Source organism: Rhea pennata, chromosome 12 (assembly GCF_028389875.1).
Source record: "Rhea pennata isolate bPtePen1 chromosome 12, bPtePen1.pri, whole genome shotgun sequence".
NCBI lineage: Eukaryota > Metazoa > Chordata > Aves > Rheiformes > Rheidae > Rhea > Rhea pennata.
Genome location: NC_084674.1, coordinates 11,984,554 through 12,001,955, shown reverse-complemented (window position 1 = coordinate 12,001,955; position 17,402 = coordinate 11,984,554). Strand labels below are relative to the sequence as shown.

General features: G+C 38.9%; 1 protein-coding gene across 1 annotated transcript in view; it reads right to left on the bottom strand.

The window, feature by feature from the left end:
• UROC1 (urocanate hydratase 1) overlaps positions 1-17,402 on the bottom strand; it is a 44,034-nt gene that overhangs the window by 11,362 nt on the left and 15,270 nt on the right. The window contains exons 8-17 of the mRNA XM_062585744.1: positions 16,692-16,835; positions 14,067-14,155; positions 12,645-12,707; positions 11,746-11,925; positions 10,172-10,269; positions 9,845-9,917; positions 8,555-8,676; positions 3,677-3,747; positions 2,628-2,726; positions 384-483 (exon numbers count right to left, since the gene is read on the bottom strand). Of these exons, the coding sequence (XP_062441728.1) occupies positions 384-483; positions 2,628-2,726; positions 3,677-3,747; positions 8,555-8,676; positions 9,845-9,917; positions 10,172-10,269; positions 11,746-11,925; positions 12,645-12,707; positions 14,067-14,155; positions 16,692-16,835 (1,039 nt within the window). The remainder of the gene's footprint in view (positions 1-383; positions 484-2,627; positions 2,727-3,676; positions 3,748-8,554; positions 8,677-9,844; positions 9,918-10,171; positions 10,270-11,745; positions 11,926-12,644; positions 12,708-14,066; positions 14,156-16,691; positions 16,836-17,402) is intronic.

The window sequence follows — 17,402 nt, the reverse complement described above, 5'->3', positions numbered from 1 at the left end:
CTGTAATTTTGCTCAGATCACCTCCTTGAAACCTCAACATGCAAAATTAAAATCAAATATCAGAGGACTAATGATATAGTCCTCTGAGACAGACTGCTCTCCATTTACATTTAGGAGAATCTGATGTATCGTCAGCAAATTTTCAGCATTGCTTCAGATTTATATCATCATTATTCTGAGCCTGTCATATTTAACTAGGTCAACATTCATTTCTGTATCACTTTTAAATCCCACAAAGCTTCTATGTCAAGTTCACAGGAAATCTGATTAATGGGGATTAAAGGGTTAAACAAAAACATTTTTAAAATGCTGTATTAAAAATTTCTCTTTTAAAACAATTTCCTTGTTTCCCTGGACTGACAAGTCTCAGCTGTTCTGCTGACCTGCGCAGAAGGCAGATCCATCATAAACATTTGACGTTTCTCTGTAAGGACTGTCGGTCCCACTCACATCATGGTGATCTCGGCTGAGGACTACTGGAGCCTGCAAAAAGCCAATGACAAGAAAATGGAATCATTCATAGACTGTCAATGCTGCCAGTATCTGTATCATCTGTTGCTGATTTCACTTCTGGCTTACCTCATTTCAAATCTCAGCTGAAAACAACTTTGGTTCCTTGCCTAAACCCGCCTTTTTTCTCTGCTATTGTTTATTCCACAAGAAACGTTGACATGTGTATGAGAGTCACCACTGTTTCATAACTGAGAATAAGAGCTTGTTTTTATGACATTGGTACACTTAAAGTAAGGGAACAGACAGGAAGCAATGTGATTGTTTCATCTGAAGCATTTCTTTGCTGAAATTTCAGAGACATTTCAGCATGCAAAAATCTTCATTCAGAAACAGTTCTGTTTTTGAATAGTAAGAAATGCTATACTTTTTCATCTCCTGGAAGATTTTAAGACCAAAACCAAGGTGGAAATTATAATTATTAATCTCTTACAGCTCAGACAAGCCCATTCTTGATCTGGAATTTACTGCCAGTATGAATCTAGATCAGCTTGCAGGTCTTCATTATCCTTTGCCAGGCAGAGGGTTTATACAAGAGTAATTCATTCTCTTGGCATGGCATGGTCTGGAATTAGCTGGCTGTTTTATGTTGGCAGTAAACTAGCAAGTCATTGAAAAGGGACGTAAGCACCCCGCTTGACAGATAGGGAATGGAGATTTTTGAAGAAATGAAAAAAAGTTCCAAAAAATCTGAAGGGCCTGGGAGTGTGACCTTGTCAGTTATTGCTCCAAGAGAGTGCTCTGTCTGGTCAGGTTTATTTTTTAAGACTAGCTTGCAGTGACGTTCATTTTGAATCCTGAGAAGGTCAACAGTATTTGAAATATTTTAGTAAACATTTTCTGAGTAAAAAAAGAAACAGGCCTTGCTCAGCTGGAATCTGTTCTAAGTTTTACTTGAACTTGTCCCTTTAAAAAAAAGGTAATTACTGTATTTTGGCTACTCAAGAGATAAATAAGTGAACATGCCTAGGTCTGATGCTGCTACATACACAGTCACAACCCAGTATGCATGCTGATGAAGCTTCCTTGTGAGCAGTGATCACACCCTTTCATAAGCTTTACTACCCAGAGAATGAAAATAGAACAATCTGAATCAAATTGGAAAACATGAGGTTACAGATCAATTTGAGTGTTGCAAATTCAGGTGGTGATTCAGTCCTTGCAAAAAAATCATTTTTCACTAAAGGTTTGACACGATTCATTTTGATTTCCCAACGTTACAAAATCTTAGAGGTGTGTCTGCCCAGACAAATATTCATTCTGTCTATACTTGGAGCTGTGCTCTAATAGCACCTGCCTCCAAGAGCTTACAGCCTTGGGAAGGTGCCACAATCAAATTATGCCAAGGGCTTCCAAACTATCTATATCATACATATGGCAACTGAACCCCACTGCAAAACCAGATCTTCTACAACATTAAATAAGAGATATAATTGTGTGGTGTCTTCAGAATTTTTGTCTGCCAGGATGTCACATTGTAGAGCCACATGCAATACTCATGAAGAGCTTAGAAAATCCACATACATTCTTTCTATAAATGTGTTTCTATCACCACCACGTATGCTCAGTGGGATTTTAACCAAGAAAGATACTACTCACTATGCACTAGGGCAGCAGCATCAGGTCTAATGATTTTCTTCATTCACATACACAGTGTAAATGAGGGTTGACTGCACAGCTAGCCATAGCCATAATTTGATTAAAAGCAAGGGATGGAGGGAAAGAAGTGCCAGGTGGAGGCATGCCCTTTCTTGTTATTTGGCCTGTTCAGGGCACTGCTAAGGAGTCAGAGCCCCTGCCTAGTGTCTTCAGCAAATCTCCTCTTGCAGATAGTATGATGAAATGTGTTTGTAGATGCCCAAATACAAAATTCCAACATGAAATCAAAGGCAACGTATCTCAGAGACTTTCTAAACCCGTCTCTCTGTTACACAGGGCAATATTGATGACATTAGACAGAAGATTAAGTCGTAACAGATGCTAACACAATACTAGTCCCACATAAAAGGTAGGTATTTCTGCTCTCAATGGTCCACCTCATTCCCCTTTCCACCTGTTAACCCAGTCTCAGATACTAAAGGAAATTGCCAGCCTATATCAAATGGAAAAAGCCAAACCTTAATCTTTCCTTCAGAAATCGCTTGATTAATAGCCACGGCTATAGACACACGACCCCTCTGATCAGAATATAAGATTCTAGCTTGAGAGCCAACAACCTGGAAGATAAAAATGCCAGAGAGATAAGGTACCCTGTGCAAGTGGCTTATCTTCAGGCCCCAGACAAATGGAGTCATACGATTGCCCCCTTCTGTAGGAGAAAGCATAGATTATTCATTCATCAACACCCAGCCTGCAGAAAAAAGAAATTAAAGCCCCTCTTTGAACAGTTTTATCTCCACTCACACAATCAGTGAGATGCATTTCTTTATTCAGCTGCTACTGTCCAATAAATCCTGGTTTTTAAATCAACCTGATTGCTAGGCTCTAATCCCCCATCAACAAATGCCTTATCAACAGCTGAAAAGTAGAGGTTTGGAACCAGCAATGATGGGCTGGAAAAGAAATACAGAGACAAAGAATGGCAAGGAACATCTGTCCCACACAACTATGCTCCTCTCCAGCTCTTACTCCACAAACTAGTCTGGCTCCCAGATGAGGAGAGCATTCATAAACCCTGGAGTGTTACCAGTTAGTTTCATAGTGCGATTCTGCCCTAAAAGAAAAACAAAGGGTATTTCACTGTGCCCTGCTTCTCACCATGCAATAGGATGATGCAGTCCTTTCACCTTATCATTTGTTTTGAAACGAGCAAACTGCAGGGCTGAAGAGGTATGGCCAAAGAAATACCAAGGAGAACATTTTGTACGGCACCAAAGGAAAGAGTGACAAATGAGGTGGAGGTTGAATCACTGGCTCATTTCTCTCCAGAGGCAAGACCAGATGTTGCTGGAGCATTTGGACATTTCCAAATGAGGAGAGAGAGGGTTCAGCTCACCCTAAAGCCCTGATGTAGAGACACTTAAGTTGTCCATTTTTTACTCAGTACAGGAAAGGGAGTTAGAGTCAGTGTTTTCATTCACACTCGTTCCTGCTTTTCACTCCAGCCTTCAGAACTGTGGTCTAGACCTAGAGAGGTTACATGTACTGAAGGAGGTTGTACACTTACCAAGCTGTGCCTGCCAGCTTCCCGAATCCAGCGGATGTTGTCATGGTACTGCTGCTTCACAGATGCGCTCACTAACAAGAGAAAATAAGAATGAAAAGAGGTTTTGAAAATAAATGCAATATGCCCTAAATAAAATTAAATTCATCTGACAGCACTAGAGTGTCAGATTCTGCTCTCAGATATGCACGCATATAGGAAGTGCTATATAGAATCATTTGCAGCCAATGCAGTGACTGGCACCATATACTGAGAGGAAGGTACAAAGAAGTCACCCAGGAGGCAGCTGGGAATTACATCTCACATTCAAATCTTTAGGAAACTAAATTAAATCTTGAAATACAGGTCATATGTCCTGTTCATGCTTTGTCATCTGGGTTTCTACCTACTAAATGCCCAATCCCTTTCTGAGCCTTTGCTAAATAAGTAGCTTTAGCAAACTCCATGATACTGAGCTCTACACTCCAGTCTTCCTTACATCAAGTAAGAAATAATTCATTTGAGCATCTGTCAGAAAGTCTCAGGAGGAGCTGGTAATATGTACTTGAGGATAAGTCACACTAAAACTATTACAATGGTAAGTTAAAGTATAGATTTTGCAGCACAGTAGTTGCTCTGTATTAATTGCCCACGTGAATGTTTTTATCTCAAGAGAAAACTAAGGTCACTCATACCACAGTGAAACTGGGCTATATTGTCTCACATTATTATGAAATAAAAGACTGCATAGAAGGATTTATCTTGGAGCAAGTTATTCCATCTGTAAATTCACCCTGCACTTTGTTTACAGATATATAGCTATATAGATGTATTAGTAACATTTTTAACCATTCTCTAGCTTTCTTTCTCATTTATACCTGTGCTATTCCATTTAATTCATCACATAAATTGAAGAACAGTAAAAATAAACATGCTTGAAGTGAAAGATAGTAAAATATGACGCATCACTCAGGTACATGGTGACCTCAGTACAACCAGGTGTCTCCAAAGGCCTGGAACTAGCTGTAGCAAGTAACAAAGACTATAAGATGGGGCAGAAGCATTTTCTTTCCACTCTGCTTTTGGGGGGCTTTTACAGTTATGCCTCTCCAGACAGCACAAACATGAGCTCGGAAGTTGAGGTAACAGTAGCAGTTACTGCCTGTATGCTCTTTTTCTGTGGGCTAAGATATGTTGTATTACCTTCTCCTAAGAGACTCGGGCAGCTACCAGGGCTCAGCTGACACACAATAACACGCTAAGCCACAGTGAGTTGCTCACACACTGAAGTTTTAAGTTATAATAATTTCAGCACCCACTAGATGCCAAGACACCATATTCCACAACACTTTCCAGTTCTCACCCATTTTCAAATCAAATTGTAATGAACACATGCCTATGTCTGGAAGTCAGTCACCTTGTATATTCCTAACTTCAAACTGCTCCCAGGTAGCCAAGAAGAACATTTAGACTACTGTCTTTCCACTAACCAATATGCCAGCAAATACACATGGTACAAATAGAAATGAGGACAAGCTAAGATACTCGTATTTAATTTGGGTTAAACACATTGTTAAAGGGAAGTGTAAAACACATTCGCTCCTGCAGAGGCAGGCCTCCCACGGAGAGTTTTAATGATGCCAAAAGGACCTGTCAATGTTTTATGGGTTGGCTCCTAGTGAGAACCTCTAAACCCCGCAAGGAGGATTAACATGTCAGCTCTTAGATTCGCAAGGAGCGAAAGACGAAACATCTGCTTGCGCTGTCCTAGTAGGATCGTACTACCATTTAGAAGCTTTAAGGAAATATCTTCTAAAAGGTAATGGTTAGTATTCACTTAGGTGACTATAGATGTTCAATGAGAATTATAGGAGTTCTAGTAAAGTGAGTAGAAAAATCAATTCATTCCTATAGCTCTTATAAGCAACCTTAGAGAGTACTTACTGCATTTTACACTTTACAGTGCTTAGATTAACAGAAAGGATCTTACTGTTTGTTGAAATCTATAGGATTTTTCCAGAGAAGCCAGATGAGAAAACTGGCTACAAGGACATATCTCAACATAGCACATCCATCCCTCCCAGCTAGCTCCAATAAACTGTCATATTTTGTTCTAAACTGTGGTGTGTCCAAAGTCACATTTCATTTGCTAGCCCTGGGGAGGTGAAGAATCCTCCCTTTTATATAGTATGACTTCCTGCAACTGAAAATCTCACAGGACTTTCTAGAAAGAGCTTGACATTGAATTAGTTTCATATGTCTTTCATTTGTTAAACTGCTGCTGACCCAACAGAAATCTGTTCCTAAATCAGGCAAGCTACTGTGTTGCTTCTGGTATTCTGCAGGCCCTTGTATTTATTGAGGCTTGAAAAGAAAGTAAAGAACATTGTGCAGGCAGAAGAAGAGTCCTCATGAACATGGAAATTGCCTCCCTTTGCTTTTGGGAGATTTATACCATCGTTACGTGTTAGTTCAGCCTTCAAACTACCATAAAGGTAATAATTACAAATTTCACTCCAATCATGAGTGTGCACCTCTCATACCACAGCTAACTTAAAATTTTGGGTACACTGCAAGTGGATGCAAACAATAATACTGCCCAGGTTTTCCTCACAGTTTACAGGATTTAAGCATAAAAAGTCATCTTCCTAAAAGGAAAAGAACAGTTAAAATTGGACTCAAGTCCAGATCAAAACTGTAGACTTGGGATGTGGCAGAATTCAGGTCTGTGAAGTTTCCAGTCAGCCATTATAATGACAGTTTCTTTTATAAAATTCAAAGGTATGTTCAGATTTTGGATGCATATATATACATGAGGCTATCCAGACACCAGAATTTGGTCCAAGCACAGGTTCCATATGGAATGGAGAACAAGTGGAATAGTCAGGAAAAGAAAACCGTGGATGGCTGTCTTTAATTTCTTGCCAAATTGTTTTCATTCCTTTGGATTCCTGTTCCCCTCGTCCTGCCAAATACAACAAATTCAATAATAGCATTACCCTAATGCCTGTTTTCACCTGTTGGGATTTTAAAATGACTTTTTTTTACTTAAATTAAGAATATACATGTATGGAGTCTAATGCTTTTTGTCTGTGGAAGAGACTTCTATTCCCAATCTTGCATTAACATCTGTATAGACATCCATGTGCATATGTACACACAAACTTATTCATTTCCTACTCTTGCAATTCAAACCATCCCAAAGTCATGCATAAGCTCATTCTTGAAAGAAGAAAACAACTGGATATTGCAGCACATTGCAGAAAATCTGCTGCAGATTTCTGAAGATAGATCCAACACTACAGTATTGGATTTTACCCTCCCTTCCATTATGTCAAGGGGCCAGGTTTAAAAACAGGAAAATCTCAGTGTTCATAAAATGGGAGGAATTTCTGGGTCACTTTATTAAAAACAACCCTTGCTGCAGTGCTATTTCTTCAGGATGACACCTAAGAGAAGTTTATGAGAATTGGTAGCATTGAGGATCTCACAGGCTTGGACCTTCCCCATCAGTAATTCATCTCTTAGAAGAACGAGAAGGCTGGACACTAGCCTTGCTTTACAGGAAGATAACAGTAGTTTTGTTTCAAATAAGAAACATATCTGAGTGTGGTAGATTCTTTTTAGGAATACCACTTCAGAACCTCGCAGGACTAACTGTTTCACAACAAACAGGAGAACATTCCAAATCTTAACACTTCTATAGTTACATTTCCATAGTTTCTTTCACAAAAGAAGCAAAAAATATTTCAATATGAAAAAGGAAGAAATTACCAGACAAAAATATTATGTTCCCTGTCTGACAAAATATGGCTTTGATTTGTGATACATTCCCTTATGAACCTTTTCATTAATACCAGTAATGGTGGTCTTGGCAAGGTCTGATGAAAGCAGCTTGCACTATAAAAAAACCAGAAGATAGACTAATCCAAGCCAGGATACAGGAGGGGGTGCTTGTAGCATTTAGGTGAAGTAGTATTCATATTTTTAAATTATGAAAATAAGTATGTTTGGTTGATTCCAAGAAGCACAAAGGTCCACTGCATGGAAACAGAGATGGGGACTTAAGTGTCATTGTCCCTTAGCACTGAAGTCTCTGATTCTTCTGTCCAGCTACTATAAAAGTAGACCAAGAAAAAAAGAAAAAGATTAGGGCTCTTCATTGTAATTTGGAAGAACAAGATTTGTTTCCCAACACAGAAGTAGCTTCTTTGTCTCAGTTCCTATTCATAAACTGAGGATAACAGTGGTCCATTTTAAGAGATATGGAAGAATGAAAGTTGATGTAATTCCCAGAGTAAAACATAGATCAGTGTTGGTATTCCAGATTGGTTCCATCAGCAAATAAGATAAGGTGTCACTGGGTTACCAAATGACATAGAAGACAAACATCATAACTGTAATCACAAATAAATAACACTGGATGGAGCACCACACCCAGGAAACGTGGTTCCCTGCCACTCATCTACTTGCTAACCTCTTGCAAACCTCTCTAACTCCCCCTGCCTCTTTCCTCACTCTGTGAGACAAGGGCAAAGCAATTTGACTTCTTTAAAAAAAAAAAAAAACCTCTGAAACCTGTTGATAAGAGACACTCCTTGCCTTAAAGTTTCAAGGTGACAAAGCACAGAAGAATCTATAACAAATGGAAAGAAACACTCTTAATCAAAATTGCAATAGTTTCAGGATCAATAACCCCTCTACACCGTGTTTTCGCGTATGACCTACCAGTTACACTCCTTGTAGGAATTTGGGGTCAAGTAAGACTTCCTGCCCATGCAGAATAGGCAAGACACTGCTTTTTAAGGTTTCAGCCAAAAACCATCAGAAGTGGCACAACTCTCGCTTTACTTTTCTCCCCAAAAGCACCCCCAGTCATGGGCACATGGGATGGTATCCTACCTCCCCTACGTATGGAGTCCTCCAGCACAGACATGGCGATTGAGTCAGTGGTAGCAAGATCCTGTGGGTCACCTGAGGTGCAAACCCAGCGAAATGGCCCAAATCCCAGGGAAAAAATGTCCCTAGGAAGATAATATGTTTCATTAAGAGATAGTTGAAATTCCTTCCTTATTTATCCTGGCTGCTAGCAGTGCTTTTCTTTCATTAGCTGGAAATGGAAGAATTTGAAACATTTTGAATGAACTAATCTAAACAGAAGCAGTAGGGACCATTAACTCAGAAACTAAACAGTGCTATTTCACACAGCCATCAAATGGTATATACAAATGCACAGGCAAACCAGAATTTTCATAGGAATGCTGGACAATGCAATCAAATAAGTGTATCAGAAGAATTTTAATTTTTCATTTGTTTTACAAAACCTATTCTTCTTGGTGTCTGGTCTCTTCCCCCTTAAACCAGGCTAATTCTGAGTGTACCTATACTATTATGCTTTACATGCTGAAGGTCCTGGGAGGTTGGACTAGATGATCTCCAGAGATCCCTTCCAACCTTACTGATTCTGTGATAAATACACACACACACACACACACGTATTTATGTATTAGACAAGCTTAGGTCTGAACAAATGCCCAAATCCAGACTCACTTGCTGTCCATGTTATTTACACACAATAGTAAAGCATACTTCACTTGAGCTCCAGAGGAAGAGATTTAATCTGAGTGGTGCTTCACCACGCTTAGCCTAGCACCATGTTTAAGCCTTGGTTCAGATGGTCTAGACAAGCTAAGCATGAGTTGGGGAAAATGTTATCACAACTCAGTTGCCCAACAGCTAATACTGCCTGTAGGAAAAGCTGAGCTCAGGAGGAAAGCTTGGGTAGAGGGTAAAGTCAGTAGCAGAGATGAAAAAGTACTATTTGAGGCCTGTTTTAAACTTCAGTGTTAGTATCAGCCTCTATGACTCGAAATTGAACCATACTACTCTGAAGAGACAGCAAACTCTTCAATTTACACATCTAGATATGAAGTTGCATATAATCTGAGGCTGTGACATGCCCATTCTCCTAAGCCACACATAGGTACTAATCCAGAGCAGAGAAAAAGGCAACCCATCTTGGCATAACACTTGTGAGATGAAATTTTCTACTGCTATAGTTCACTCCTTTTCAAAGTCATTCATATTACACAGTAAGATTTGCATTAGTAAGTCTTTGTAATCTCTCCTCCCCTACAGAAGTGGTTTATGACTCATTCTGAAGCGTTTTGTTCCAAACTCTCCCCAACGCACCCCATGATGTGCTGAACATAGGAAGGATATCGGAATTCTGTTTTACTGGCTCCTCTTTTTTCAACATCAGCACCTAGAAAAAATATTTTAAAGGCCCATGATTAGATGAAGAAAATCTGCAAAACGTAAAATTAGACTTCACTTGAGTTCCTATGAAGGCTTTACCACATTCAGAGAAAAAGGTTGGGGGTCCTAAAATTCAGCACAAGAAGAGAACTTAAACAATTAGTATAACAGTGGCCAGCTCTATCCTAGCAAAGCATAGGGCTGGAAAGATGTACTTCAAATTATCTTTGTTTTTGTCTAAGAACTCCAGCATTTACTCACCAGCCCTTTGAGCTTCCAAGAGAAAAGCGTTGCCATAATCCCAGAAAAACATGCCTTTATCAGCTAGTCTATTAATAGCAGCCACTTGTCTCCTCAAACTGAAATTAAGAAGGAAAACAGTTGTTCTTGAGATTAATAAAATTTCAAAGAGAATATCATGAAATTACTAAAAGCACTAAAGGAAGAGGAGTTGGAAAACAAATGGATTTGAAAAATCCCAGAGAAATCCAGACAAACCCAGAAGATAAAGATACTTTCAATCTCTATAACACCTGTTATCCCCAAATCCTTAAGTGATTTACAATGATCAAGAGAACTTCACTGCTGAGATATGGAGCAATTAACAGAAAGGAGTCATGCCTCCCAGCAAAGAAATGTAGCCAGCTCTGGGGATGAAAAGTAATAATAACAATTAACAGCCTACAGAAAACTGCAACACAGTTTGAGTGAAGGAAGAAAGTGAGTAAAGATAGAAAACAAACCGATAATGGCCAAACATCACTGCTTTAGCCTCTCCCTTGGTCAAAGCAGACTTATTTTCCCTTCGTATATAATCATGCAAATAGAACCGTAACTCAGGATTGTTCTCCGTTATACCATTTTCATTTAATATCATCTTGTTCTACCCTTAATGCATAGGTGTATATGCAGTTGTATATGTGTTCGTGGAGCTTCCTGGAACTCTGGAGAGGTAAACCAATGCTAACAAATGAAATTGGATTTGTTTAGATCTTACCAGCTCCTTACAAACAAGCATTTACCAGAAATTTACCTTTCTTCTACCTCAATCTTAGAGTGCAGAATTGAGAAACTGGAAAGCTGCTTGTGTATCCCTAATCCAAAGTCAAATAATGCTCCCAAGATGAAGACAAAGAGAGGAGAAACCATGAAGTCTTAAAAGTATCAGTTGAGAACAACAGCTCAGTTCCCTGCCTCTGTCCTAAAGTTCTTTATACTTAAAGTATATCTATTTTTTCACTTTATAATGTCCAATTTCACTTGCAAACTAAATCAGGAGTAGCCTCCTGAAATCAAGATGGTAAACAAAAGTTACAGTTACAAAAAGCTGGATTGGGGGAGTTTGTCTCCCTCCTTACCGCTTTACCTAAAAACCTACTACCACTCACAGCTGGGAACAGCCTGCATGGACTTTCTAACTTACCCATTATGGTAGGGTCATTTTATGATCTAATCAATGAACCTAAACCATGAGGTACAATTCCATCTAAGCAGAACTGTATTTATTGTCCTGGAGTTTTAAAACTTAATACAATATAGTAATTCGTAGAAGTAAAATAAATAAGTTTTCAAGCCTTAGATCACATACACTGGAGACTACTCCTGAAGTGGTGGGTAAGCTATGTCTGCCAGATTCTGAGCAATAGCTATGTAAGTGCAAAATCAGGGGCTATTAGTGAAAATACAATAGCTTTACCTCAGATTTCTACTGAAATACCGAGAAGTAGAGCCAGATCCAACGATTCAGTGAAACTTCTTGTGGGAAAGAAAAATCTGATCATTCATAGAGCATCTAAGTGTAAAGATGAAAAAATATTTATCACTAAAATTTTTACCTCTCTTGCACCAGGGTGCGGAACTTCCCTGGACTGGTGGACAGGAGCTGCTTTGCTTCTTCAAAGCTGAGTTGAACTGGATAGTATCCACCACTGAATGGGTTATGACACGAAGTTTGGTCAGATCCCAGATCGACTAGCAGCTCTCCAGTTGTGTCTAGCTCATACACAAGTCTCTCCCTGGAGGAAGCCAAGACAGTGGGGTGTTTGAACAGAAGCTATCATTCCACATTCCTGTTCCTCTTCTAGGTGAGCATCAATTGCTTCAAGAAGGAGCCTTTGCATTCCAACATACTGTTTATAAAGACATGCTCTTTGCAAGCTAAGTCTGTTTTAGGGGTTGAGAGGTGGAAAACGATGGTGAAAAAGATTTAGAAAGACATGTAAATCTTATACTAAACACTTCCTTGTAGAGGAATGCTGATAAGTTTGAAATACCAGTATGACATAATACCAGATATATTTGTCAGTCTCCACCATTGGCATATTGTGTAACAGTAAGGTTAACCATCAGACAAAGCTTCAAGAGTGCCAGAATTTCTATCCCCCATCTGATTGTTATTATTCAACTCCTATCTTAACACTTCTATTCTTCATTGAAGCTAAAGCCATTTCCTTGCTATCCAATCAGCCAAAGGGGGCATGTTTTCTCCATCTGAGAATGAATCTTAGGAATTTATTTCCCTAAAATATTCATTGCTCAACGAGGAAAGGAATAGATGCATGGCAAGCAATAGAGAGTTGGGACACAAGATCCCTCTTTTGACAATACAGTTTTTCATGAGCATCTAGAGTCAAACTTAGCACTAGGTTAATGCTCCTTCTATTCCAAGTTTGGGAACTAAGTCTAAGTTGATAAACAAGCCAGAGCACTTATATGTCAATTATCTACAACTTACCACAAATCTACCACATTCCCGTGGTAACCCAAACTAAGGGCGATTTTATTCTTTCTTGCATCTCTAAAATATAGTAGAAAAAGACTGGTTGAAGAACACACATCACATGGATAAGTGCAATGTACAAATCATATACACAGTAGAAAAACAGCAAAAAAGTCTGTACGTAGTTCCAAACACTCAACTAGGCAATAGATATTAGAAAGAAAGATACCCCTTCATTTGAATATCTCTGGGACTCTGAACATAGCAGAAATGTAGGTACCCAAACAATGCAGAATCAGGAACAGTAGTAAGAACTGGGGGCACTGTGATTATTTAGATTTTCTGAGAAAACAAAGAAGTCTCCAAAAGGTTTCATAGCAGTCAGTTTCTTTCCACTAGGTTTTTCTAAGGCATCCTCATTAACTTGGGCAGGGGCATACAGCCTTGGGGTGAAGGAGATAGCAATCCTGGCTGTGTAGAAATAAACGTACCACTAGCTTCCCCTCCTCTTCACCTTGGAAGAGGTGGAGACAAAACCAGCTCCAGCTACCAACAACACACACTAATCCTCACTGAATTTAGGTGGAGCCTGTAACAGACTCCAACCCAAAGGTTCCCCCCACCTTCCACATTTTGCTACCCTCTTCTCCTGCTTGCTCAAGATAGGAGCTGAACAGCCTGCACCTTACTTTCCCTTCACAACACACCTCTTTCCTCCTCTCCCGCAGAGAAACTGAAGAAGCCATAGCCTACCCCACTCACCTAAGGAAAGCCAGCAATGCTTTTAATTCACAGGCTCAAAACACAACCCCTAGGTGTCATGAGCACATCCTGATGGAGCAGACATGCAGCATTGCTTTTGTGGCTTCATCTGGCCTTGCTCTACTGTTGCCTTGTAAAAAGGAGTGATTTTAAAATGGATAAGGAGTAAGAACAATAGAGGGAATTAATGCACTGAATTTCTGAAACCTGGGCCTATTCCCTTCCTCATTTTCCTATATATATAAATTAAAAAACTGTTTCCTGTTCTGAAAGGGCAGTACCAGGCTAATGAACTAAACACTCAAAGACACTGGATCCACATACAAATAACATCAAAATCTTTTGACCTTTACACAACTGCTAATCTTTGATTCCAGAACACTTGAGTGAAGCTTCAAGTATAATGTAATTTGTAATTGCTGTACATATATTCATGAAACTGAAGACATTTTGCACATCATAATACAAATTATAAGAAGCATTGGTAGTAGGGTTGGCTACTAATAATGACAGATGCTGTTCAAAATGATAGATTCACATTGAACAACAGAACTGGGATAAGAAGTGGTGTCTCTCAGTCCCTCCTCCATGTTCACTAAAATTGCACACTGCACAAAGACATAAAGTGAGAATTAAAGAGCAGAGAAACTCACTAAATTACATTACAAGTCATACCTGAGGCGAGTAATGCAGTGGTCCAGGTTATCAGAGATTTCCATCAGCCATCCTTGCTTGTAACGTTTCAAAAGAGCTGCTTCATCAACCTAAGACAAAATGGCAGAGATCTTAAAGTGCCCATTTCTCCCATCCTGTGACTTATCTTTACTTTTTCAATTAACCTGGAAGAAAAAGTATCAAATGGGTGAAGGGAATAGCCCTGCGTTGGCCTTAGAAAGATGGAGTAGATGTTATTTTCCATCTCTGTTTTTTAACAGTTCCATTCTATTATTTCAGGCTAGAAGTGAAACAAGAGAAGAATTTCATCCATCACTCCCTAAACACGTTTTGCAAAATAAGACTTCTCATTAAAATTGTACAGGATATTTTTCCACCAATGTATATGTCAATTATATTTATATGCCAATTAAACATGTTCCATATTCAGGAGTTGCTTCATTTTCAAGAAATCTCCTCTTTCCCAATTATTCTTAGCATGAGAAATCTTCCATCAATTCCTACATCACTAATAAAGGCTATTCTACCAATATATCAGGTTATGATAATATCATGTCATTGTTAATGGAATTATTCAATAAAAAGTCAGGTGCAGAGGGAGACAGTTTCTTTGGGAGTTACTTAAATCAACACAGGGAGAGAAGATATTGTTAATGGTCCATATGAATTAGAGGGATTGGGTTTATTCAAAGCTCAGTATAGCACAAATCAGATTTATTTAAATCTGTTACCATATCCTACATATCTTACTTCAGACCACTCTGTCTTAGGCCTGCTTTCACAGCCATGCTAGTGCACCAAAGAAAACTAGCTTCCATTGCATCATATTTTCAGAAAATAAAAAATGCTCTTTTATAATCAGTATCTCAGTAGCTTAAAAAGACTGCACAAATACAGTGAGCTAATGTCACCCCTGGTGTAACCCTAGAGAGCTTAGTGTAGCTCACAGGAGATTGCCTGACGCTCCGCACAGTTATTTCACAAAATTACAATCTGTTTGATGTCAAACAGAAGAGGTAAAAGACTCGCACCATTAATCCTTCTGTCTGAGCTTCGGGAGCCCTGGCTGACAAAATGACATCTCTTGCACAATTCATCAATGTCATTTGCATAAATAGTTCCTTAAATAAATAATATATACGCATATATAGCTATCCACATGTGTTTCTTAGACTCATTTCCGACAAGGATCATCTCACAGAGGATAAAAACCAGGCGATATTCAATCTCCTGAACAAAATCATCTGCAGCCATAGAGATGAAAAGGACAAAGGACTGCTGCAAATACCATTCACTGGAATCCCTCTTTTGTATTCTAGCATTTGAAAGATCATGATGATAGAGTAGAAGTCTGGATAAGATCATTTATTCAAAAACGATTTATTCAATAATAAATTGAATAAATCTATTTCACCTGCAGGGAGTACCTGATGAGAGGTCAAATGCATGCAAAGCTAATGCTGTGCTAACAAAAATGCTTTTGTACCATCATTGCAAACTAGATGAAATTCTAGCATTCCATGAATAAGACCTCAGCTAGCCACAACACATCAGATTTACGGCATGCCACGTGGCAGTCTGACCCATAATGTTTTGAAGTTTAATTATAATTACCACGGGTCAGATTGCAATATTCTTACTCTTTTCATTGCAGTAAATGACCTGCCTACAGCAGAGGTCTGCCAGCTAACTCTCTCTACAAAGGGCTTCAGCTGAGAAGGCTGAACTCCCACTCCAGTCTATTCTCTGACTGGAGTTTGGTTCTCAAAATCTCTTGTTCTCTGGAGCAGTAACAAGAGCTTATCAACTACAGATACTCTAAAGAGCACACCACATTTTGATCAGTTCTATATCTGCTCTATTACAAATGCTTCCCAAGTATACTGAATTAAAAGGTTGCCATGAAGAAAAAAGAAAGGCATGGAAGTCTTATTTCTCAATAGTGAGAGATCCAGTTCATTAAATCAAAAATATTCACTGCCATTATCACATAATTGCAGAGCAACATTTTATTAGAAAAATCTTGCAGTATTTTTTTGACCATTCTTCTGTCTGATTTGTTAGAATAAAACCTTGCAATAAGCATTGTAGCTGCAAAATGCAGAAACTAGGAGACCCTAATGTTACCTTCATTTTAGGAAAGCGTATTTCAGTTGAAACTTACAGGCATATATACTTACCAAGGTGATGATATTGATGTTCAAGATTATGTATGATACTTGTGGGTCTCTAAGGATCCAGTAGATCCTGCCATACACTGTTCTGATTGCTTGGACATTAGCCATCTTTGAATCACAAATCATTATTAGATTCTCCTTGTTTATGGGATGAAATAGCTGTGCTATTTTAACATATTTGGAGCAGATAAACATCACATCAGAACAAAACATTCAACAAGAATATATGCTGTGGGTGACCTTCAGAGAACAGCAAGAAAGGCACTGCAGAACATTATTAGCATTTGCCCTACGAAGAACTTAAGTTTGCTGTTTAGAGCCAGGATTTTCGTAAGTCTTGTAATTAGCCTTATTTTGGCCTGCCAGGGTTAACTGAGGAGCATGTTAGGAGAGTTCTAACTCAGCATACAAAGAAGGGAAGACAGAATGAGAAGAGCATTACTCTCACCTCTGCGATGATCCCCACACAGCCAGCAATGACTGCAGCCTTCGCTTGAGCCCCGCTCATTCCTCCAAGACCAGAGGTAACAAACACCTTTCCAGACAGATCTTCCGCTTCCAAATAGCGACGGCCTGCATTCAGCACTGTGAGCTACACACAACACACAATATAGCAATTATTCTGAGCCATTTTCCTAGAGTTCCTGGAATTTAAAGATAAAAATTTAACATCACGTATTCCCAATGAATTTCCATATTGACTAGATATTTTTAACACATAGCTGTTTGCAGATAGGACTGGTTAAGGGACTGAAAGGCATTGGTATTCTTATATTTGAATAATCTTTCATTCCTATTGCAAACACAGAGCTTGAAACAACAGAATTGGCCTCGGGGATCACTAGGACCAGGAATCTGTTTTACTCCTTCAAGAAGAAAAATTATCACTAAGTGATGCTATGAAATCATCTGTCCTGATAATACAAGATTCAGTCACTGAAATAGAATGGAATGACCAATGGCTCCCAAAATGCTGGTCTTGGGGCACACAGATGTCATCAAGATTTCAGCAAAAGACAGATAAGGAAGACAAGCCTATCGTTAGGATATCTGTGCATGTCCTACAGAATCTGTTCGGACACAGAAAAAATGCAAAGGACCCACATACAAAAAGGCTGAAATGCACTAGGTTAAATGATTTCTGCAGATCTCTAGTTCT